Below are 25764 nucleotides of genomic sequence, written 5' to 3'. Positions count from 1 at the left end.
AACTTCTAGAATCTCCTTAATACTTTTTAGAACCTTCTAGGATCTTCTAGATCCTTCTAGTCGTGATGTAGGCGATGACACAAGCGATGATGCAGGCAGCGACTGACTCTCAAGCATCCATGACATTACCCCCTCCTCTAGCGACGAGTTCCACGAGTAGCAGTGGTGTTCCTTGACTGGGGCTTCCATGGATACTGTTGATGGAACTCTTGGAATTTGAGAGATGCATGCTGAAGATTGTGTGCTGGTTTCCAGGTTCGTTCACTGACATCATAGCCTTTCCAATGCACCAAGTACTGTAAGCTGCCACGCGAAACTCGAGAATCTAGGACTTTCTCGACGTCATATTCGTCATGTCCTTGAATCTCAACCGGAGGAGGTGGTTGTAGGGCTCTTTCTGGGATCTTAGATGTGTGACAAGGTTCTAGGACTGAGACATGAAAGACCGGATGGATTTTCATGGATGAGGGCAATCGGAGTCGATAGGTGACTGGATTGACTTGACGAATAATTTTAAACGGCCCAAGCCTTCGATAATCAAGCTTTTGACAGGGACGAGATGAACGCAGATCACGCTGGAGGAGCCACACTTTATCCCCTTCTTTGTATTTTGGATGCTGCATGCGATGGAGATCCGCACTTTCCTTATACTTGGATTGAGCTTCTTTGATATGAATTGTAAGTTCTTTGTGAATTGTAGATAATTGTTGTGTAAGATGAATAGCAGCTGGATTCTTGACTTGATAGTGTCTGTGTATATCTTGTTTGGGATGTTGACCATAGTTGGCAAAGAATGGAGGGTGACGGGTGGAGGCATGGAAACTGTTGTTATAGGAGAATTCTGCTAGCGGTAGGAGCTCGATCCAATTATCCTGGTGATAATTGATAGTACAACGGAGATACTGTTCCAAAACTTGATTTACTCTCTCTGTTTGTCCATCACTTTGTGGGTGATTGGTTGAGGAGAGGTTGATTTGTACTCTGAGTAGCTTGAATAAGCTTTGCCAAATGCTAGAGATGAATTGTGGGCCTCGATCAGAAACTATGTCATCCGCTAATCCGTGATAACGATAGATATGCTGCAGAAAGAGTTTGGCTGTACCTTCGCCGGTGATGGTTTTAGTGGTTGGAATGAAGTGTGCGATTTTTTTTTTTTTTTTGAGAAAAAGATCCTTCTATTAGTTACTGAAAACTGCCCATAGGGCTACATCCACCTCTGCAAGAGAGGGCTACAACAAACATGATGGGGAGACTCTCCCAATGAAAAAACAGCATATATACAATGAGGCTAAATCAAGAAATGGGAGGAGGGAAGAGCCACACAGGTGGACAGTAGTGCCATTTGAGCACCCCCTGGACTATGGTGTAGAAAGGCCCAGGGCGCCAGAGTCGAAGGAAAGCCTCGCGGCGCTCCCGCATGCGGTCGGAGCTGCCCTGTAGTCCCTCAAGCTGTCCTCTGAGAGTATGGATCAGCTCTAGCCAAAAGTCACGAACAGTCTCTGCTGGTGGCACAGGGCGAGCCTCAAAGATGCGGAAACAGCGGGCCCGCCAGATGAACCAGAGAGCTAGGCCACTGATGAGCTCCCAACACTCCTCTCTCTCACTGCACCACTCCTGTGGAGTAAGCTCTGTAGCAGGCTGGAGTGTAGGTCGCCCCCCCTGCATCACTATCATCCGGCTGGTGGAAGATAGCTCAAACTGTAGTGCCGGGCCCGTGGGGGTGGACCAAGCCGCTGCCCCCCAAGTGTACTGTCGAGCCGTGGAGAGGGCAGGCATTAGCCGAAGAACTCGTAGCCACACCTGCTGGGCCGAGAGACAGTACCAAAGACAGTGAAGCTGACTCTCCACCAACTGGTCACAGGCTGCACATGCGGCCGAGAGACCACTATGCACAAGCCAGCTCCCTACTGCTGTGGCTCTGTGTGCAACCAGCCACTGGAACAAAGTGACGCGCCTCGGCTGTCTGGAGTCCCACAGCCTCTGCCAAAAAGCTTCCAAGAACTCGACTGTGAGGCCCTCCTCCTGCCAATGACGTGCTGCAGCGGGGCGGGCCTCTCTTTGTGCTGCAAGTATGTGACGTCCAAGCCGAACAGTGTACTGAAAGAAGGGGACTCCTGGGCGGTCTGCAAAAGAGAAAGGGTCCCTCCAAAGCCACTCACCAGGATCCCACTGTACTCGTGCCAGTGGACAACACTCCCAAGCCCAAAGCCTCCAGTGTCCAGTCTCAAGAGCTGCTGGGTCAGGGTCTATGACGCAAGTCCTCCCATAGATGCCCACAACTCGGATCCTCTGGAAACAGCACTCTGCTACTTGCGGGGCCTCTACTGCAACTCGCTGTAGACGTCCCCCACCCTGAAGCTCGAAGAGCAGGGCTGGGACAGTCTCTGAGCAGGCCCTGACTGAAATGAGAACCTCCAGTCGTGTGAAGGCTCCCATCCACCGGGGTGCTACTGGCTCGAGAGGCGTGAGCCACTCAACTGGAACTGACTCTGAGATGTCCTGACACATGCTCTGCACCCCTCTCATGCCCTGTAGCTGGGCACCCTGCACCTCCTCTGACAAACCTGTGAACTGTAGCCAGTCACCTAGAGAGCGTGTTGGACCTGCTGCCATGGGACCCCAAGAAACATGAGGCCGACTCCCAACCAAGTGGCCTCTCTCAGTGCTAACCATGGGGTTCCAGATGAGGGGCTGCCGTAGGCGCTCCTCCGTGCACGTCGGCTGTCTCTGCTCTAGGCCACGCCGTAGGAGCTCCCAAGCTCGAAGCAGACTCACAGCGAAATGGTCCTCCAGTCTCCTGCTCAAACCAACTCGATGCAACTCTGTAAAGATCCATCTGGTCGAAGGTTGCCAAGGGCCTCCTGACTGAGGCACCCTGACACGAAGCCTCTGCAGCAAGAACTCCTTCCAGGGCTCCTCGCCTGGAAGAAGTCCTCTGACGACGAACTTCCCAAGAAGGGCTCTGCTGTGTTGTGCTGGATCAATGATCCCAAGCCCTCCCTGCGAACAAGGAAGTGTGATGACCGACCAAGCCACCTTGGCTCGGGCAATCTGAGTGTCACGACCTGACCAAAGGTAGTTCTTGATCAGCCTCTCTACCTGGCTGATACAAGAACTCGAGAAAATCCAGCAAGAAGTGATGTACCACATAGTCGCCAACAACACCTGGTTGGCAACTACTACTCTACCAGCCAACGAAAGTCGTGCTGAGCTCCAATGTAACAGCTTTCTCCTGATGGACAAGAGAAGAGGAGCAATCTGCTGCTCGGGGGACAAATCCAAACCAAACTGACAACCCAAGTACCGAACTGCAGTCCCTGGAGGAATCCACCTGAAACCCTCACCTGGCATCCAATCTGGCACAGGAGCATTGCCAACCGAGAAAGCCACTGTCTTTCTCCAGTTGATCAGTGCGCGCGATGCACAGCAGAAGGTTGCCAAAGCTTGCTCACATCTGTGTAGATTGGCCTCCTGGCCCTCTAAGTACAAGGCTGAGTCATCGACAAACTCAGCGTCCAGAAGCTCATCTCCCCGTATAGGGAGTGCAAGGCCCCTCATACCAACCTGCTGTGACACCAAAAATCTGCTCATCGCCTCCGCATAGAATAGAAAGAGAAAAGGGGGCAAGGGGACAACACTGTCTGACCGAACATGTGAGCATGAAGTGCTCCCCTCTACCTCCTGCCAAAAGCACCTGACTGTGCGCCTGTCTGTACAAAGCTGACACCCCTCTGATCCAAGTATCTGTGTCACAAGACAAGGCATCCGTGCCCAAACTTGCTCTCTGCATGCATCCTGCCGCTCTGACTGGGGCTCAGCCGACAGTAGCTCACGGTAAAAGTCAGTAGCAATTGCACGCATATCCTCGGGCTCACAAACAACTGACCCATCAGGTCTCCTCAACTGATTGACCTTGGCATGCGAGTGCCGAGGTCCCACTGTCTCAAAAAAAACACCTGTCACTCTGTCACCCACCTGAGTCCACTGAGATGCCTGTCAGTGATAGGCAAACTCATGACGCCTCTCCTCTGTGCAAGCAAGCTCCTGTCGAGCCTGCTGTAACTGCTCCTCCAACCATGGACTGTCTGGATGTTGCTCCTGCATCCGCTGTAGTGAAGCAATGCCTCGTCTGAGATGCTGCTGCTCCTCTCTCGCTGCGGCCCGTCGAGCCAGAGACTCCTGGAGAAAAAAGTAGCTAAGCTGAGCTAGGCCTAAGGCCACTCTGTCTGCAGGTAAAGCCTGGCTGTCCATGCCCTCTGTCCAAAGAGCCTCTACCCTCTCTCTGAGTGCTGAGTCCAACAAGACCCGCTCTGGGATGCGAAGCATCGTGCTCCCACTCCGCTGCCTGTCTGCCACTGTGAGGATCACTGGTGCATGATCCGAGGAGGAGGTCCCTGCCAGAATGCCCACTGATCCCCCTAGGTCACTGAAGTGGTCACTAGTGTAGAAGCGATCTATCCGCGATAGATTCACTCCACCCACTCTGCGGTCCGACCTAGAGAAGGGAAGACTCTCTGGAGGCCTCACAAAGCCAGAGTGCTGCCAAGTATCCGAGACCCGCAAAGTCATACACAACCTCTCCCAAGCTGCTAACTCGACTCCATGCACAGTTGCATGGCCGCCTCCAATCATGTCAGAAGGGTCCTCCAACATGTTGAAGTCCCCCCCTACACACCAATGGTCAGCTTGTGGCAAAGACTCAACAATCTGTGACCTAAACTCTGCACGAGCACTCGCCACATTGGGCGCATAGATGTTCAGGAAGCCCACAAGGCCTCCCTGAACCTGCATAGTAATCCACTGAGCCCTGCCTGGCACAATAGTCCCTATGCCCACAATGGCCTGCTGCAATGAGTCCGCAATAGTCATACATACCCCACCCTGGATGCCTCCAGGTCCAAAAGCAGATGACCAAAAGGTATCATAATGTCCACGCAAAATCTGACCACATCGTCGAATGCGGCTCTCAGACAAATGGTGCTCCTGTAGCATAAGGAGATCAATCTCTCCTCCCACAAGGCAACGCTGAAGCTCCTGTCGCAACCGGCCCCGCTGTCGCTGAAACTGGGGCCCACCTAGTCCCTGCATGTTCCACGAGACGATCCTCGTGGGGAGCGAGAGAGAACAGATACTGCCGTAGCAGCAAGACGGGCTATCTTCGAGGCTGGCTTGGATGGGGAGTAATCCGCATCCGAGCGTCCTCTAGATAGGCGAGACTGAAGTGAGTGCCTAGTCCAATCCCAAGCAGAGCGAGTCGTGTGTAGAGCAACCTCCTCTGTCCAAGAGTCCTCATGAATGTATACATAGCAAGGCAAACACTGCGTATCAACAAAGAAGTACACCACAATGTGTCTACATCCTGCTGAGTCTGGGGGTGTCACCGCAAACTTGGCCAATGGCCACAACAAGGTAGGATCAATACGTACGTCCGGATCCTTTCCGTACCGTACGGGTGATCTGTACGGATCCGTACCGTACGGATCGATCCGTACGGTGCTGGTTTTTTTTAAAAAAAAATTCTGCCCCCTTTCTAGCATGAGGGTTTCGCTAGGCCCAGGCGACCAGTTTTTTGGCCTTATTTTTTAGGCGCTTGCATTGGGTTGCAGAAAACCAGTAACGCAGTCAATTATCTCTGCAGAGAAACAAAGTGTCACTGTGCAGGTAAAGTCTCTCTCTCTCTCTCTCTCTCTCTCTCTCTCTCTTCTCCAAGTTCTTATTGCAGGCTCCGGGGCTCCCCCTCTCTGTCTCTCTGTCTCTTTGTCTCACTCGTGTCGCGTGTGTCTTATTGTTTGCGACAGATTCATTATGCCTAAGCCATGCAACCCGTACTGGAAGGAGCATACCAATGTCATCCGCATTATCAACACTCCAGGCCAAGCGGGTTCCGGCACTCTACGATGGCAATGCAAGTACTGTAATTTTGAGCTCACGAGTACAATTTCTCGTGTCGTCAAGCATCTGACGGGCATTGGCACAACCAACAATTGTGGAGGGTGCAAAAAGGTTCCACAGGATATTAGGGACAAGCTGATTGCGGAGAATTTTCCCGAAGTACCAACACCAAAAAAAAATACAGGTAGCCAGCACACACAGGATGCTCTTCATGATGCTCTTATTGGGGATTTTGGTGGTTCATCTTCCGAGGTTCAAGAGGATCATCCCACTGCTGGTTCTAGTAGAAAGAGGGCTCGAGTTGTGCAGGAGGAGGAAGATCGAGGTGATATGGATTCACGTAGGCAAAGCACCTTGCCGTCGTGTGTGAACTCTCTCTCTTGGGTGAAGGAGCGTCAAAAGGTGGCTGAGATGGAGATTGCGCGTACTCTCATTGAGTGCAACATCTCCTTCAATGTTTTGAGGACTGAGCAATGGAAGAGGATGGTCCGGGCTATAGCTGATGTTGGTCACACAGATTCATGGTCAGGGGTGGAGTATAAGAAGATGCGCACTACAATGCTTGATGAGCAAAAGGCTTTGATAGATAAGGCTTTGGTCCCGGTCAAGGCCGGTTGGCAGCAGTTTGGGTGCACCATCATATCAGATGGCTGGAGTTATGTTCGTAGGCGGCACATCATTAATATTCTTGTGTCGTCTTGTCTTGGCACATACTTCTTGCGCGCTGTGGATGCCGGCAAGGCCGGAGAGCACATCAGTGGTGAGTTTATCTTTGGGCACATCAAGAAAGCTATAGATGAGGTTGAGAAGGATAATGTGGTACAGGTTGTGACTGACAATGCCTCAAATTGTAAACTTATGGGTGAAATGGTCGAGGCAGCTTACCCTCGGATTTCTTGGACTCCATGTGCTGCGCATTGTCTTGACTTACTTATGGAGGATATAGGCAAGTTGCCTTGGGTATTGCCTATTGTTACAGATGCCACTAAGATGACCACCTTTTTCCGCAAGAAACATCAAGCTTTAGCTATCTTCAGGAGCCATAGTACACTTGATATCGTGCGACCCTCAAAGACCAGATTTGCTTATATGTATTTAGTGCTACAGAGACTCTTCAAATTGAGGGATCCACTTCTCCAGACAGTCGTGGACCCGAAGTGGAGATTGATGCATCACTCACAGACAGAGCCCACTAAATACATACAGCGACGGGTGCTCGATGAGTCCTTTTGGACACAGGTTCAGAGTTTGACAGTGGCATTGCAGCCAGTGTATGTGCTTCTTCGAGTCACAGACATGGAGGGCTCTACATTGGGCCTAGTCTATCATCTCTTCATGGAGATGAAGAGACACCTTACAGAGTGCGTGTCTCTGACACAGACCTGGTAAGTACTTGTCTTTTGAAATCTTCTAGTAGACTTGTTGTCATTTGAATTTGCCAATTCAACTTTGTTTTATTGCTGAAAATTTCAGCCGAGATGACATCATGGCCATTGTAGAAAGGAGATGGACTTTCATGAGTCGTCCCATTCACGGGATGGCTGCATTGCTTCATCCTTTCTACAAGACGCCAGAGCTTTTCCATGAGAGGACTCTCTTAAAGCTCAAGGATGATTACATCAATATGATGTACCACATGGACGATCAGTTGGAGATTGATGCAGAGATGATCAGCTTCATGAACAATCTAGGACCATCCTTTGCTAGAGCTGTGGTGTTGAGGCTAGAGGCTACCAAGTTCCCTCTTACATGGTGGCAGAATTATGGGAGACAAGGTCTTCCAACGCTTACACATCTGGCTTTACGAGTACTTTCACAGGTAATTGAGAATCTTGAGACTTACAGTTTTTGCACAATGTACTTAGTACTTACTATTGCCATATATTAAATCTCAATGCTCATTGTTGTAGGATTGCTCGGCTGGTGCATGCGAGCGCAACTGGAGCGCTTATTCCTTGATACATACGAAGATCCGCAATCGTCTCAGCACTTCTCAACTAGAGAAGTTAGTCTATTGCCGAGCAAATATGAGGCTTGTGCGAGCCTACCACGCTTTGGGAACACCCAAGCAGGTCTACTATTAATTTTCACATGAATGATTGAGTCATGAATCATGATACACTCGGCCATTGAGTACTTAGTACATACTAAATAATATTTCCTTTGTTTTCATTTTTCAACAGGCGGACCCAACCAAGGTGAAGATGGTGGCAGATCCTGCTGCTATAGAGGAGGTGGAGGCGCAAATCAGAAATGAGCAGGAGGAGATTATTCGACTGCTTCACAGGGAGTTGGAGAGTGTTGATCGGCGTGTGACGAGGTCACGCGCACGAGCTTTGGCTATTCCTCTACGTGAGCATGATCCAGACCCAGATAGTGCTCGAAGAGAGAGCATTCGTAAAGGGAAGCTACCTGTTCGTTCTTCTCGGAAACGGGCAAATGAGGCTGTTCGTCTCATTGAGGCTTCGACAGAGGCAGTAGAGGATGATCTACATGTGGCACAGATGTCCGTGATGGCAGAGCCAGAGTACGACGAAGAGGGCAATGTTCTGACGGATGGGGACTTGGTCTCTTCAACAGAGTCTTCATCTGCATCTGATGATGATTTTTGACGATGGGGCCATCACATGGATGATGTGCTAGCTTTGAGCTAGCTATTTAGTGCTTTCTAGTATCTACTACTATATAGATAGACTTTTTGAGTAGGATGGTTTCAGTTATGATGGCTGATGACCCTTTTGTTATGGCGTGGGCCTTGTAGGCTATCACCTATGGTACTTTGTCATTTGATGTTTTCAACATTAGTGTGTTCATTGTTATTTCAGATCTCATTTGACTCTTGAGCCTTGATGTTCTTGTTCAATTATCAATGTCGTCTTAACTTTTAAGTCTCTTGCAGTAGTTACACAGTATGTGGTTGTCTTGTAAAACATGTCTTTGAATGTCTCTATAAGTTGTTGGCTTCTCTCTTGATTTATATTGGAGAAGTCCTAGAAAATGAGTATTTTGCGGTTTTTTACCAAGAGTACGTATTTTTACGTACATAAAATTTTTTCCTGTACGGAACAACGTACAGTACGTACATATACGCCACGTACAGTACGTTTGGTACCACCTTGGGCCACAATGTCTGCAGTAAATCTGTAACTCCAAGTTCTCCCATGTGGTGAGAGAACTCGAGAACCTGTGTATGCAACCATCCGACCACTGAGTCGAGGGACCACTCTGTCTCGGTCCTACCACAGAGGGGGAAGGAGAAACCAACTGTTGAGTCCAAGGCCTCTGTCCCCCTAGTGGCGAGGAACAAAGCATGGACCCTGAAGCAGGCTGCCTCGTGGTCTGCTGCGGAATCACCGAGAAAGCGAGTGAACCCGTAGTCGAAGAAATCCCAGCGACGTCGGAGGTCGATGCTCGTCAGACCACGAGGGATAGCTGCAAGAGAAGATGTCTGAATCTGCAGAGGGGGCCGCAAGAAGGGCTGACCCTCTCTTGCTAGGCGACTCGTGGCAAAGGCGCTGCCAAGAGATCTCCTAGCCGTCGGCGAGGGACTAGTCTCTTGAGTCGACTGTGGAACTGGAGCAGGAGGGGGGGGGAGAGGGAGCTGGAGGGGGCGGGGGGGGAGGAAAAGCGGGGTGGGGCGAAAGAGGTATAGGGGCGAGGTGGGGAGTGGACGGGAGCAGAGGGCGGGGGGGGGGATGAGGAGGAGGAGGGGAACTCTGAAGGGGGGGCGACTGGCGAGGGTGAAGCGGAGGTGGAGGCTGGCGCAGGAGGCTCCTCCTGCTCAAGAGGACCAAAGCGGTTCCCTGTGGGAACCCACTGCTGCTGAGTGGGCACCTGAGGGCCACTCTGAGTGTCGGGCTGTCGCTGTGGCCCCTGGCGTCGCCGGCCACGGGCCTGCTGCCACCCCTCCTCCGCTGGAGCCCCAGGCTCGGAGGGAGACTCTGAATCTGTGCGCTGTGCCGCTGGTTGCGGCTGCGGCCCAGCCTTGGCAGGTTGAGATTGAGGCTGAGGTGCAGGTCGTGGCCTCCTCCGTGGGCAGGCCTTCGCAAGGTGGCCCATCTGTCTGCAAATGAAGCACTGGTTCGGAAGACCCGAGTACTCCACACTCTGTCTAAACCAACCCCCACTCACCCGAGGCAGAAGGATGACCTTCGGGAGCGTGTGGGTATCTCTGACCAAAACTCGAACTGAGGGGATGCCAGCCGCCTTGGCAGCTACTGATGCTGCCGTACGAGGTGTCTCCAGGACAGTCCCGATGGCGGAGCCAATCCTGGAGAGAAGTGGTAGGTACTCCCTCCGTAAACCCGGAAAGCAGACTGAGATGGGGATGTCTGCCTCCTCTACTAGCACATCCGAAGTCGGGTCAAAACCATGACGCCACTGTCGAAAGTGGGCGCGTGATGCTCGGATGGCCAGTGGACTCATAGCTATGACCTTGGCAGCCATCTCGGAGGTCTCGAACTCAATCTAGTAGTACCCCCGTCCGAGAATCTGGACATCCAAGATCTTGCCCATCTGCAAGAAGGCGGGCCTGGAGAAGGTCACGCAGCTCTCCTCTGCTGGGTCGGGTGCCGAGAATCTTGCAAATGACCGAGGTCGCCTGCAGACTCTCTACCTCTGCGGCTAGGCTTGCTTGCTCTGTCGGCGAAAGAGCAAGTCGAATGGTGGGCTCAGCGGAGTCGGGCGAGGGGACTTCGGAGGAGTCCCTCTGGGGCGGAGCATGAGCCTCCATTAGTGTCTACTTCTCTGAAGGAGAAGGGCGGACGTGAAGGCTACCGCTTGAGAGCTCGGCATGGAGACAACCAGTTGAAAATCCTTTGCCAAACAATTTAAACGAGGCCTTCGGAGGGGGGGGGGGGGGGGGGGGTGAGGAAATGGGGCTGGAGCAACGAGGGAAGCGGGCAGCGAAAAAGCGGGGTGGCAGCGGGCAGGGCTGCGCCCTGACTGGACTGCGCGAAGGCTGGGTGCAGACAGGCAGGCAGCGCGTAGGCAGGCAGACAGCGCGCAGGTAGGCAGCGCACAACTGGGGCAGCGCGAGGGCGAAGGCGGGGGGAGGGGCTATGGTGCGGGGGAGCTGGAGCAGGCGGGGGGGGGGGAGGGGAACGCGCAGGAGCAGCAGCGAGCCGGCTTCCAACTGTTGAAGTGTGCGATTTTTGTAAACCGATCCACGACTACTAAAATGGAGTCAAATCCTTGTGAGAAGGGTAGCTCTACAATGAAATCCATGGAGATGGATGACCATGGTTTGCTTGGAATGGGCAAGGGATGGAGTAACCCATGAGGACGATGACGAGGGGCCTTTGATCTATTGCAAGTGTCACAAGTGCCTACATATTCCTTGACATGCTTCCACATTTGAGGCCACCAAAAGTCACGGGAGAGAAGCTTAATTGTCTTATTAACCCCAAAATGCCCTGCTGATGGAAGATCATGCCGTTGCTGAAGTACCTCCAAGCGTGTTGGTCCTGGTGGAATATAGAGATGACCCTTATAGTAAATTAGTCCATCATTTTCTTGAAAGTCCTCATTAACTTCTTGTCCTTGTAGTTGCTGTCTAATATTCTCAGCCAGTGGGTCTTTGGCAATTTGCATCTTCACCTTAGAAAGAAAAGTAGAATCTTCAGGAGCTTGGCTCATAGTGGTGTTTAGCTTAAGCTCCTCAGGTTTCAAAATCACTAACTCTTGTTGATCAAATGCTGCGTCGCCTTCTCTAGGTGCAAGGTAGGATCTTCTTGATAAGGCATTTGGCTTACCTTGTTGACGGCCAGGTCTATAAGAGATAAGAAAATCAAACCTTGATAGGTACCACTCCACCTGGCTTGGCGACGATTCAAGATGCGGGATGCCATGAAGTATTCCAAATTCTTGTGATCTGTATAGACCATAGAAACAGGGGACCGGGGGACGCGGCCCATTTATGCGGGGACGGGACGGGGGACGCTGGGACGGAGACGGGGACGCCTTTTAGGGACGTGGGGACGTCCCTCACAAGACGCGGGTCCCCGGTGACACCGCCAGATGGGACTCGGGCAGGGGGCGGGTTGCTTTCTACTTAAGAGCACCCAAGCCTCAAGGCCACTTCCTTGAAGTTCCCATTGCCCAAGCCTTGCAAGACTCAAGTACCAAGAGCCAAGTTTGAAGTTGCCCTCCGATTCTCCGAGGCTCCGCCCTTGAGTGACGAGTCTCTTGACTCTCGAGTCTCTTTCTCCTCTCTCTCTTTCTCTCCCTCTCCTATCGCTCCTCCTCTCCAAGTCGAAGGCTTGAGCCTTAAAGTCTACCCCTCTTTCCTTCTCTTCAAGTTTTCTCTAATATCTATGTACATCATTATGTTTTGCCCTGGATGCTTGATCACCAGCGTGTCGTGCACGCCGCACGCCCTTTGTTATATTTTGGTATTATGTAATATGAGTGCAAAACACACTTTTTCTTTGCAATCTTGTGCTCTTAGTGTTCACTGTTGTCTCAATATTAAATTTGCAAAGAACTAGTGTTTTTTAAAGCGCGTCCCCTGTCCCGTGTTTTACCACGTCCCAGTCCCGGGGACCTGCCATGTACCCGAGACCCGTCCCCGTCCCCGTCCGCGTCCCCGTCCCCGTCCCCATGTGACTATGGTATAGACAGTGATCTAATGAGGAGCGGCTTCAAGTAGGTGACACCAAGTGTCGAAGGAGTCGATGATTGCTAAGAGCTCTTTGTCATGGATTTCATAATTGATTTCTACAGTTGAGAACTTGCGGGAATGAAAAGCCACTGGATGTACTCGACCATCCTCTCCTACTTGGGATAGAATAGCGCCAAGGGCAAAATCTAAAGCGTCTGTTTCTAGGATGAAAGGCTTTGTAGGATCTGCGTGAATTAGAATGGGTGCGATCGTGAAAGCTTGCTTGAGAGTCTGAAATGCTTTCGCGGCCTCTGAGTCCCATACAAACTTATTATGGCCTGTCAACCTTGTGACTATTCAAGATAGTTGGCCAAGTGAATCCAGTCACATATCCTCTCCAGTTTCCACAGTCTATGCGGATTTATGCAATCTTCCATGTTTTAGTACTCGAGTCTTGCCAAACTGTTATGAGCGCGTATAGAGCGAGAGGAGGCGCTCACAATGTACAAGAACTTGGACTTGATGTTAAGCTTAATATTGATTACAAGACTTAATACTTTATTAAGAGAACTAGATACAAGACTTGGATTACATGACCTGAGTACAAGACAAGGCTCGATTGCAAGGACAAGACTTGAACATAAGAACTAGAAAAGGGATTTCCTCATAGGAGCCTCACAGTTGGTGTTGGCAAGACTGAGGGGCTTGTGGCCCAAGACCCCTATTTATACTAGTGCTTGAGGAGGTTAGGACTTTCTAGGTTCTTCTTGAGGAGGTTAGAATCTTCTAGAACCTTCTTGATCCTTCTAGTTCTTCTAGAACCTTCTAGATGCTGCTTCAACTTTCTAGAGCTTTCCAGAAACTTCTAGATTCTTCCGGAATCTTCTCCATGATTCTAGAAACTTCTAGAATCTCCTTGATACTTTTTAGAACCTTCTAGGATCTTCTAGATCCTTCTAGATTCTTCTAGAGCCTTCTAGTGATGATGTAGGCGATGACACAGGCGATGATGCAGGCAAGCATCCATGACAGACGGTGGCAATTCTAGCGGCACCCGGACGGGATGTTGCCATTACACTAGTCATAGGCAAACTCCGTTTGCATTCTCAGGGGTATTTAGGGCACGAGGACTTTTACATCATGCCTTAGGAAGGGTGTGACGTCCTCTTAGGAATCCCTTGGTACCACAATAACAACGCCGTGGTTGATTATCAGGCCAGGAAAGCTACTTTGAAGATTGAGATGGGCAAGAAAATTGTACTTAATGTAAAATTAAAGGGCGAGTCCGTCCCACTTGAATCGGCTTCGGTCATTTCCAAATTAATGAAATCCAGTCTTTTCGTTTACTCGATCTTCTTGAAAGAACTGAATGATGAACAACGAACCAGTATGTCTGACTTGGATAAGGAACGACAATAATTTCTTGGGATAGGGAATCTGTTCTTGATGATTTTATTGAGAGCTCTATAGTCAATACACATTCTCCAAGATCCGTCTTTCTTTAGTACTAGCAATACTGGAGACCAGAAAGGTGAAGTACTAGGTTGGATGAGACCCTTTTCTAGAAGTTCTTTTACTTGGTTCATTATTTGTTCATTGTGGGCTCGGCTAACTCGATAAGGTGGGTGGCTTGGTGGAATACTTCCAGGAATCAAATCAATCATATGGTCCTCAGCACGAGGTGGATGTAACTCGCCTGGTAGGCCTTCTAAAAAACAATCAGCCCTTGTGTGCAGGATCAATGATATTCTTGACAGACTATAGGGATACTCTTGCTTTAGCAGAATCGATATGAAAAGTGGATATCATCATATCCGAATTGCTCCGGGGGATGTCTACAAGACTGTAAGGTGTAGCGGAAGTGAATGTTAATATTGCTTAAGATTGTGCTTCGAATTGTGCTCAAGGGTTCCTTTTACTTACGGAAGGGAGAGCCTTCCGTTCCTTTAGAGAGAATGCAATGATCACAAACAAAGTGAATGCTATTGTGAATGAAGGTGCTGAGACTGAGAGAAAGAGAGAGAGGAATACGACACCAGACGGTTCGCAAACCCTCCTCCAAGGACCCCCCTTTCTATGGCGAGAGAGGTCTATGCTATAGATTGCACAAATTTGGTACAATGGTCTAGATGCAATGGACTTACCGACGATGTGGACGACAATTACGACGACGACGAGGACGGGCTGAAAACTGAAAACGCCAGGGCTGAAATGTTGAAATCTGCAAAGCGCTGACTTTCTGTTGATCTTTGACACTGCGTCGACGAGGATGGCGATGATGACGACTCGACGACGATGCGCTGAAAACGCAGATGCTGAAAACTGAAAACAGCGGGCTGAAACTATAAACGCTGGCTGACTCGATGGTACATCAAGGATCTGCTACGGGTAGGTGAGATCTGTGAGGCTAGGGGCTAAATCTGCGATGGCTAAGTGTTGAAAACTGAAAACGCTGATGGTCTTGGCTGATTTGGCACCGGAAACTGCAAACGCTAGGCTTGATCTACAAACTGAAAACGCCAGGCTAATCTGTTGCAGAAAACGCTAGAGGATCTGGCTCCAAAAACGCTAGCTATTGTTGTTGGCTGAAAACGTTGGGCTGTCTTCTGTCGGTCTTGTTGAGGAGATAACACTGCAAGTTGCTGGAACTTCTTATGTCTCTTTTGCTAAAATTTGCTAGGGCTAGGTTTCTTTTATAGTTCCTTAGCAATTTGCCCTACTCACTTTTCCAACAAAATTCACTTATAAAATAATAAGTGAAAAATGTGTATTTTGGGAAAAAAAGTTCTATGTTCAATAAAATGCACATGATAGGTATTGAATGTCATGCTGATGATCATGCTGTGTGGAACCAGAGGATACACAACTAATCTAAGTGCCTGGACATGCACGGTCTGCTCACAGGCTCACAAAGGTGCTAGAACACTTTCTAAGGTGACCTAAACCCTAGACCTGAGATAGCTTGTCCACATGCACATAGGGTTAGGTGTGCGTGTGACATCCCCTCCTTTTCAAAGTGAGGTACTGGTACTGAGCTGCATGGCTTCCTTGTAGTCGGCCAACAACTCTGTGTAATCTCTGAAAAACTCTTCATCAACCCACACTGCCTCGTGGGTTCCTCGATCCTTGAACCTCAAAAGTACTGTCTGACTTGCTTCTTTGAGCCATGACGAAACTAGTGCAACAACACTTGCTCCGGCTTTATGACTTTAGCTTCATCAATCATCTCGGGCTCTTCTTCTTCGGAGATGTCCTTCAGAGGTGTTCCCTGAAACACTTTCAACCAAGAACGTGGAAAACGTTGTGCATTGACCATGAGTTAGGCAATTGCAATTTCATAGAAACCTCATTGATCTTTGTAATGACAGGAAAAGGACCATACATTCTGAAAGACAACTTAGGACACTTCTTCCCGACTTGCTTAAGACGTTGCTTCATGATTTTTAAATAAAACCAGTCCCCTTCCTTGATAGAAACATCCTGACGATGCTTGTTAGCTTGTTGTGAGTAAGGCTCCTGAGCCTTGCTTAGCCGAAGCTTCACACTCTCATAAATCTAATCCAACGATTGACTTTCAGCATTGGCATCAGGCATTTGACTGACCGAACGAGTCAAAAGTGACTGGAACGGACTGCCAAAAGATTCCTCATACGGGGTTCTACCAATAAGAGGAATAAGAGTCATTCAAAATTGCTTGAACCACTGGGAGATAGAGCTCCCAATTGATCATGCATATATGACTTCAAAACATCAAAAGCCAACTGATTGTAAATTTCTGTTTGACCATTTGACTGTGGATGAAAAGCCAATGAAAAATTCAACTCAGTGCCAAAATTTTTAAAGAGTGCGTGCCAAAAATTGGACGTGAACTTAACATCCCTATCTGAAACTATTGACTTTGGCAAACCACAGAGGGGGTACCAATGCTTTATGAACAACCGTGCTACATCCTGTGCGGTGACTGTGGCCTTACAAGGAATCAACATGCAAAATTTGCTGAAACGGTCAACAATTGTCAAACATCGAGTGTTTCTTGAATGTAAACTAGGTGGAAGGTTAGTCACAAAATCCATAGAAATATCCTGAAAGGGTCCATCGAAAATAGGGAGCGGTAGCAAGAGGCTTTGCTGCTTATCTCGAGGAGCTTTTACCTTTTCACAAATGGTGCACTGTGTGAAATAATGAAACACACCCTGTCGCATTTTAGGCCAATAAAAGAATCTTTTTATTTTCCAAAGTGGTGTTCATTCTCCTATGCCCACCCGTGAGAGAGTCATGAGCATCGTGCAATATGGCTGTCCTGAGAGAGGGCAACACACATAGACGGTGACGAAAATACAACAAACCTTCACGAATGAGATAGTTGCTGGGCCCTTGGGAAGCAAGAGCCTGCAATCATTGCTTACCAAACTCGAAATCTGCATACTGGTTCTTCATTCTGTCAAAAGACACACTCTGAATAGAAACTGTAGATCTTGACTCAAGAGCCAGGATCTGTCCTTTGCGACTTAACGCATCTGCAACAGGGTTAGCTTTACTAGGTACATACTCAATCAAACTTCCAAATTGCTCAAAAAATTGTGACCATCGTGCTTGGCGATCACTCCAATGCGCATTAGGCATAGACTGGAGCCACTTGAGGGTTTGGTGGTCTGTGCAAATTGTGAACTCTCTACCATACAGAAAATGCTTCCAATGCTTGAGAGGTGAATGACAGATAGAAGTTCTTTTATGCACTATTTAACTTCCGAGAAAGGAATGCAACTGGACGGCCTTGCTATTGAAGCACAGCTTCTATGGCGACATTGCTCGCATCTGTCCATACCTCAAAGGGGTCATCCCAAGAGGCAAGGATGAGACACGATGCTTTGGTCACCGCAACCTTGAGAGATGCGAAGGCCTCAATGGTTGCTTCGGGCAAATCCACGCGCTGTCGGCGAGTCTTTACCCCTTTCAAAACATTTGTCATGGGTGCGGCAATGCGTGCAAAATTCTCTATGTGCGAACTATATGCTTGACATAAACCAAGAAAAGAACGCACATCATATGCTGTTTTGGGCAAATCCCAATTACGAACCTGGTTTACCTTTGCGGGATCGATCTTGACGCCTTCTGCAGAAATGACATAATCCAGATAAGTAACTTCAGTGAGAAAAAACTCAGATTTCTTAGCTACAATGTACAACTGATACGCATCCAAACGGGTTAAAACCCTTTCTACATCCTTTTCATATTGTTTCCACGATGCTGAAAAAATGAGAGTATCATCCAGAAAGATAAACACACACGTCAACCATATTGCCAAAACGGCCTACCATGAGACGGTTAAATATACCCACGATGCCTGTCGATCCAAAAGGCATAATCACATACTCCCATTGTCACAATCTGGTGACGTGGTTGCCCAGTACATACATACATCCTCTCCTAACATGGATTGCAGGTTGGCCAGCACAAGAAGTGAGGCTAACTGTTGACGTGGCTGGAATTCCTGAAAATTACGCGAAATGCTGACTAACAGAATTCCGTACGGTTGTTGACGTGGCAGCCCGCAAATCGCAGTGGAATTTTCGGCTCTGTTTTTAGAGCTTTTTGGCCTTGCTTTCTTTACGCAATGAAGAGAGAGAGAGAGAGAGAGAGAGAGAGAGAGAGAGAGAGAGAGAGAGAGAGAGAGCTTTATTTTAAAAGCTTTGCTTTATTTGGGGCTCAAGAGAGCTTGAGAGAGAAATCTCTTCTGCTTTATTTTTATGAGGAGCTTTTGATTTCAGCTTTTGGCATCCCTTGTACTCTTTAAATAAGCAGGCAGGGCTTCATAACTCACAGCATCTGGACACAGAGTCTGAGTGTGAGCGCCTGTCCGCACTCTTGTACTTTGAACATAGATTAATACATAAAGAAATACCGAAAGGGGCGCCAATCTTTGGGGCCAATATCTCTAGGCAGGGAATCCGTCGGGCTAGTGTCGAATAAATTGTGAAATGTGAACTGTTTTGAAGTGTTTATTTGTGCTGTCGTGGTAGATTCTCAACTTGGAGTGTCCAAGTCTGTTACAGTGGTATCAGAGCCCGATCGATTTCTCTTCTACGAGAAATCCGATCCCTATTTTTTTTTTCCGCGACACCTATGGCTTCAGGCAAAGATCAGTAGACTCCCTCTGCATTTGGAGATGTGGGAAGATTCACGCGAGGAGTACGGCCCCCCTCGGCCTACTTAGGCGGAGCGTCAAGAGATGGAGCGCCGACAATTGATCGGCGATGCAACAAAGATGATGCTTAATTTTGCCAAGGACCCGAAACTGGCACAATATATCAGCAAGACTTCTTTCGAGAAGGTGCACACGCAGTGGCAGAAAACCACAAAACCACCTCGAAAACCCGCTCTCAAGAAACCTCCTACTCCCAAGAAGTATACAAAGAAAAAGTTAGAAGAGGTGGTTGATGCATGAATTGCTCAGCTTTTTGACGCGCATAACAAAGTTAAAAAGCACGACAAAAAGCAGAAGAAAGGCATTGACTTCCCGGGTTATTTGGGTCGTCAGTCTATATTTGAAAAGGCAAAGAAACAGAAGAAGCGTGTTCGATTTGAAGGAGTACCAAATTCTTCTTCTTCTTCTGACAGTTCTTCTAGCTCATCTGCTTCGAGCGAAGAAGACAGAAAAGACAAGAAGCGAAGCAAAAAGCAACGCTTCGGAAAGGGCAAGAAAAAGGCAAAGAAGTCTAAATCTCGCCCCATGATTGACAGTTCTACAGAGGACTCGTCTACAGATAGTTCGGACTGATGACAACAACTTCAATGCAAAGAAGAAGATTTTCTATAAAGCCAACCTGTATGACTTATTAGAAGACAAAAGCAAGAAAGTCCGAGAGTTTAAGGTGGACAGTCAAACATGTTTTCTGGTTATAGAGATGCTTTGAAGGGTTTGTCTTTTGTACAGCAGTTTGACATTGCCTTCGCGGGAGGGCGTTACTCAGAGCACTGTAAGATTCAAGAGGCTTTTTTTTTCTTCTTGGCTGACTCGAGAGTATGAATGCGACATACGAACTGCTTGGAACCATCTTCGGATGACCAAGAAGGATACAGTGGACGCTTATTGCGAGAGATTCTGGAGCTCTTTTCTACCCGCCTTGTCACGTGACACATCCAACCCTATGTGTCCGTGGACAAGCTAGAGCATGACCAGAGTTCAGTTCAATCAAGTCAGTCTAGAATAGGAAGTGATCTGGCACTTATGTGAGTCTGTTTGCAGACCATGCATGTCCTGATACGTAGATGAGATGCATATCCTCCGGTTGCACACAACATAATCATCAACATTCCCATTAGAATCCAACAGAATCCATCGGGGGAATTTTCCAGTGCATTAAACCTATTTTCTCTATTTTTGACATTTTTCACTTATTTATTAAATGACTTTTGTTGGAAACTAAATAGGGCAATTTTGCTAAGATAATATATAAGCAAACCAAAGCTAGCACTTTTTGGCAGAAGAGGCAGCAGAAGCACTCGCTCAACAAGCAACTTCTCAATAGAACCCCCAAGAGGCCCTAGCGTTTTTGCTCCACAGCAGAAGGCTAGCGTTTTTGGACAAAACCTCAGATCAGCCAGCGTTTTTGCTTTGAGAATAGCCTGGTGACAGCAAGAAGCAACAGACTCCCTAGCATAGCAGATTCTCCACAGCGAGACCATTTTCAGCCCTAGTAATTTTGCATCTGCAAGACACTTCATTGTTTTTGCAGATCTTCGCGACGGAATCCCCACAAGCATCATCGTTTTCAGTTTTCAGCAATTAGCACCCGCAGTAGAAGTCCCGAACCTCGCAGATCTCACCTTTCAAGAGGTTTTTTTTTTCTTCTTGGCTGACTCGAGAGTATGAATGCGACATACGAACTGCTTGGAACCATCTTCGGATGACCAAGAAGGATACAGTGGACGCTTATTGCGAGAGATTCTGGAGCTCTTTTCTACCCGCCTTGTCACGTGACACATCCAACCCTATGTGTCCATGGACAAGCTACAGCATGACCAGGGTTCAGTTCAATCAAGTCAGTCTAGAATAGGAAGTGATCTGGCACTTATGTGAGTCTGTTTGCAGACCATGCATGTCCAGATACGTAGATTAGATGCATATCCTCCGGTTGCACACAACATGATCATCAACATTCCCATTAGAATCCAACAGAATCCATCGGGGGAATTTTCCAGTGCATTAAACCTATTTTCTCTATTTTTGACATTTTCCACTTATTTATTAAATGACTTTTGTTGGAAACTAAATAGGGCAATTTTGCTAAGATAATATATAAGCAAACCAAAGCTAGCACTTTCTGGCAGAAGAGGCAGCAGAAGCACTCGCTCAACAAGCAACTTCTCAATAGAACCCCCAAGAGGCCCTAGCGTTTTTGCTCCACAGCAGAAGGCTAGCGTTTTTGGACAAAACCTCAGATCAGCCAGCGTTTTTGCTTTGAGAATAGCCTGGTGACAGCAAGAAGCAACAGACTCCCTAGCATAGCAGATTCTCCACAGCGAGACCATTTTCAGCCCTAGTAATTTTGCATCTGCAAGACACTTCATTGTTTTTGCAGATCTTCGCGACGGAATCCCCACAAGCATCATCGTTTTCAGTTTTCAGCAGTTAGCATCCGCAGTAGAAGTCCCGAACCTCGCATATCTCACCTTCCCGCAACAGATCCTCGCCGCATGGTCAAATCTTACAAAGTTTGCAGTTTCAGCCCGGAAAACACAGATTTCAGCATCTGCGTTTTCAGCGCGTCGTCGTCGCATCGTCGTCATTGACATTGTCACTGGCATAGAGGCAGAATTCAGCAGATAGAGATTTGCAGATTTCAGCCCCTTAGCATTTTCAGATTCAGCCCGTCTCGTCGTCGTCCTCATCGTCGTCGACATCGTTGGCAGGTCCAAGCATTGTAGAGATTTGTGCAATCATAAGTAGACCGCTCTCGCCATAGAGTGGGGCCTTCAGAGGAGGGTTTGACAACATTCTGGTGTCGTATTCTTCTCTCTCTCTCTCTCTATCTCTCAGTCTCATGCACCTTCATTCAGAGTGTTCACCACTTTGTTTGTGTCCATTGCACTCTCTCACTAAAGGAACGGAAGGCTCTCCCTTCTGTAAGTAAAAGGAACCCTTGAGCACAGTTCGGAGCACTCATCTTGAGCAAAGTTCAACATTCATTCCGCTGCACCTAACATTGGTATCAGACAGTGTTCGGGAAAAATGTGTCTCAGCTTAATATCGTGCCGTTTTCAATTTCAAAATTGCCGGTTGAAGGCATGGGGAAAAGAGAAATTTCGCCCCAAAATAGAGAAAATTAGTCTAAAAGCCCAAAAAATAAACCTAATTTTCTAAGATTTCCTCTTGAAAAATTCAAGAAAGGGAATTTTGTATGTTTGGAGAAATGATTTTTCCCGAACATTGTTATCAGAGCTTTGGCAGGGTTCTGTATCACTCAAGGAAAGAACCACAAGAACCACATAATTTTTTTTGCTTGTTGCGGTCGCACGTAACCCAAGTCCTCTTGGGCGTGTCGATTCCTAATTGTGTTTTTGAAGAGTGATAGGAAACCCAAGAAAGAAGGGCTTGTCCAGCCTCCCCTTGTTTCTCTTTTCACTCATTGAGAGCGGACCGTGCACTTAGCGATCGGCCAATCGACGTGAGGTGGGAGAAAGCAACCTTGGTGTGAGCGCAAGGCTGCCAAGGGGTGCGCCCGCGGGAAAAGAGCAAAACTCGGGTGAAGAGAAGATTCTTCTCTAACACAGATTGCAAGCGAAAGAAGAACCTCAAGAACTCAAGAACCTCAAGAACCTCAAGACCCTCAAGAACCCAAGAACCCAAGTTCCTCGTGAACTTAAGAACCCAAGTCCACAAGAACCCATGACTTCAGTGGAAGGTCATCACTCGAAGCGCAATGGATACTTCGCTTGGAGGTGATGAGCATGAGAGAGGCGAAGAAGAATTTTCCCGACCAGGAGGTTTTTCCGACCCTCCCCTTCCCCATCTACGACAAGGATTGCACTAACTCCTATGGAGGAGTCGAAGCAGTTGTTTATGGAGAGAAAGTTAGAACGTGAAGAAAGAAAAGCAGGAAGAGAAGCAGAAAGAAAGGCCTACGAAGAAAGGAGGGCAGCCATAGATCGTGAAAACGAAGAAAGAGTGGCAGCCATAGAGCGTGAGCACGAGCAAGCACGCTTGGAAGCCAAAGAAAGACAAGCAGAATTTGATCGCGAGAACAAAGCACGAAAAGACGAGCGACCAACACATGAAAGATTGCGACTCTTTTCAATTGTGCAGGCACCATTTGAACAGAATTTGGAAAAGGAGACTCTCTCCGTCTCTTCTTTTCCAAAGCATGACACAGGATTTGCATGATGACACACATGATTTGGATGATAAGGACAAGCATGATGATAAGCATGATGATTTGAATGATAATGATGAGCATGATGACTTGGATGACAATGACAAGCATGATGATTTGCATGATCAAGATGTGATTTCTCACGAGCATGATGATTTGTATGACCATGATGTGATTGTTCACAAGAATGATGGGTTGGTTGATACTTTTTCTAGTGAAGCTCATCTCATTGCAGATTCGATCAATCACGAAGAACCGATCTTGGCTCTCGAGTCGAGGTCCAAAGAACCCCCTCAGGAAGTTTCGGTCCCTCACTAAGAACCGATCTTGGCTCTCGAGCCTAGGTCCAAAGAACCCTTCCAGGAAGTACTATGTGTTTGAATGATTCGTCAACACACATTGTTCGAGTGTTTCATTCGTGATCGTTTCGTGTATTTTAGTCAGCGTCTTTATGTGATCTCTTTTGGCATGACATATTGTACGTTGAGCACGTTTCACTCATGAATGAGCACGGATGTATACGGATTATTCATGAAAAGCTGAAAAGTATGCATTCACGGAAGTCACATTCCATGTCTCTTCCTTGGCATGACACAGTTGTAGACAGAGCACAAGAAAGTATGAGCACCAAGCATGGGAATGTCCATTGTGATTTACCACAGTTGATTGATTTAGATCAGAAACACAAGATTCGATCGCATTGTTTGCATGTGTTTGATAAACGGTTTGGCACTCCGTCTCTATGTTCATCTACATTGCATGCAAAGTTTTTTTGAAGAAATAGTATTTTTCCAGTCACTTTACATGGAATGGGTATGTTTATGTTTTTGTGTTGGAAGTGGTTTCAGGAATTTTCAGCCTTGGAGGATTCTTGAAGAAGGTGGACCTATGTCCATAGACAAAATTGAAGCATTGAAGGAGCTACAGAAGCCTTTGTGTCGCTTTCGGCGCGACCCATAGAAGCAAGCATTGCAGACCTTTATGAAGTTCAAGTATCGCATGACCCACACATCAGAGTGGGCCGGTGACGAGTCCTTTCCAGGATTCCAGGCACTGTTGACGATCTCCCTCGACGCCATACAGTTCGGTACCAGTACCTCACTTTTAAAAGGAGGGGATGTCACGTGACACATCCAACCCTATGTGTACGTGGACAAGCTACAACATGACCAGGGTTCACTTCAGTCAAGTCAGTCTAGAATAGGAAGTGATCTGGTACTTTTTGTGAGTCTGTTCGTAGACCGTGCATGTCCAGACACGTAGATTAGATGCATATCCTCCGGTTGCACACAGCATGATCATCAGCATTCCCATCAGAATTCATCAGGGGAGTTTTCAAATGCATTAAACCTATTTTCCCTATTTTTGACATTTTTCACTTATTTATTAAGTGACTTTTGTTGGAAACTAGGTAGGACAATTTTGCCAAGATAATATATAAGCAAACCAAAGCTAGCACTTTCTGGCAAAAGAGGCAGCAGGAGCACTCGCTCAACAGGCAACTTCTCAGCATAACCCCCAAGAGGCCCTAGCGTTTTTGCTCCATTGTAGAAGGCTAGCGTTTTTGGACAAAACCTCAGATCAACCAGCGTTTTTGCTTTGACAACAGCCTGGCCACAACAAGAAGTAGCAGACTCCCCAACGTAGCAGATTCTCCACAGCAAGACCATTTTCAGCCGTGGCGATTTTGCATCTGCAAGACACTTCATCGTTTTTGCAGATCTTTTCGACGGAATCCCCACAAGTATTAGCGTTTTCAGTTTTCAGCAGTTAGCACCCGCAGTAGAAGTCCCGAACCTCGCAGATCTCACCTTCCCGCAGCAGATCCTCGCCGCACGGTTAGATCCCGCGAAGTTTGCAGTTTCAGCACGGAAAACGCAGATTTCAGAATCTGCGTGTTCAGCGCGTCGTCGTTATCAACATCGTCACCGACATAGAGTCAGAATTCAGCAAATAAAGATTTGCAGATTTCAGCCCCTTAGCATTTTCAGATTCAGCCCGTCTTGTCGTTGTCCTCATCGTCGTCCTCATCGTCGGCAAGTCCAAGCATTGTAGAGATTTGTGCAATCATAAGTAGACCGCTCTCGCCATAGAGAGCAGGGCCTTCGGAGGAGGTTTGACAACATTCTGGTGTTGTATTCTTCTCTCTCTATCTCTCAGTCTCATGCACCTTCATTCACAGTGTTCACCACTTTGTTTGTGTCCATTGCACTCTCTCACTAAAGGAACGAAAGGCTCTCCCTTCCGTAAGTAAAAGGAACCCTTGAGCACAGTTCGGAGCACTCATCTTGAGCAAAGTTCAACATTCATTCCGCTGCACCTTACACGCCTCTTCATTTAAGAAGACCTCGTTCAAGGAACAGATTGAGCGGTTTACCTTGGGTCTTCCTACAGAGATCTGAGATCACTGCTTGGAACAAAAGTAAGCTTCCATTCAGGAGTTGATGAGTCATGCGAAACGGGGTTTTGCCATTCACTCAGACAGTTTGACCTACCCCACCGATGAGATCATGACACAAAGAGCCGAACAGACTTCGACAAATGAAAGTAGAAAGAGAAAGAGCAACCCATAAAAGAAAGATGCATGACCCAAATTCACTCCTCATTGCTCAAGAGAGAGCTCGTTACATCAAGGAAGGGAAGTGCTTTGGATGCAGGGAAACTGAACATATCTCCGTGAAGTGCCCTAAAAAGGGATAGAAAGAACAGAACGACAAGGACGACGAAAGGTCTGAGAGTTTGAGAGCAGCTGAGGAACGTGGAAGAAAAGGCAAGATGAAAACAAGACTGGTTCCAGATTGCGTGTGTACCGATCCCAACACGTTGGACAAGAGTACAGAACTTTGTCGAGCTTGGGGCAAAGTGAAAGACCAAGAAGCCCTGATCTTCTTTGATGGA

General features: G+C 47.8%; 3 protein-coding genes across 4 annotated transcripts in view; all 3 read left to right on the top strand.

The window, feature by feature from the left end:
* Positions 1-25764, top strand: part of LOC147442159 (uncharacterized) — a 76628-nt gene that overhangs the window by 10561 nt on the left and 40303 nt on the right. The gene's annotated exons all lie outside the window — the stretch shown is intronic.
* LOC147442161 (uncharacterized) lies at positions 5804-7301 on the top strand. The gene has a single exon (XM_086529600.1). It carries the CDS (start codon positions 5806-5808, stop codon positions 7279-7281), a length of 1476 nt encoding a protein of 491 aa, XP_086385726.1. The 5' UTR covers positions 5804-5805; the 3' UTR covers positions 7282-7301.
* On the top strand, positions 7430-8940 carry LOC147442160 (uncharacterized). Its single transcript, XM_086529899.1, has 3 exons — positions 7430-7711; positions 7803-7964; positions 8076-8940. The coding sequence occupies exons 1-3, from the start codon at positions 7430-7432 to the stop codon at positions 8502-8504; spliced, it is 873 nt and encodes a 290-aa protein (XP_086386025.1). The 3' UTR covers positions 8505-8940.

Source organism: Adiantum capillus-veneris, chromosome 14, assembly GCF_014529385.1.
Source record: "Adiantum capillus-veneris isolate H3 chromosome 14, ASM1452938v2, whole genome shotgun sequence".
Lineage (NCBI taxonomy): Eukaryota > Viridiplantae > Streptophyta > Polypodiopsida > Polypodiales > Pteridaceae > Adiantum > Adiantum capillus-veneris.
The sequence above is the reverse complement of the archived record's forward strand: the minus strand, read 5'-3'. Positions and strand labels throughout refer to the sequence as shown.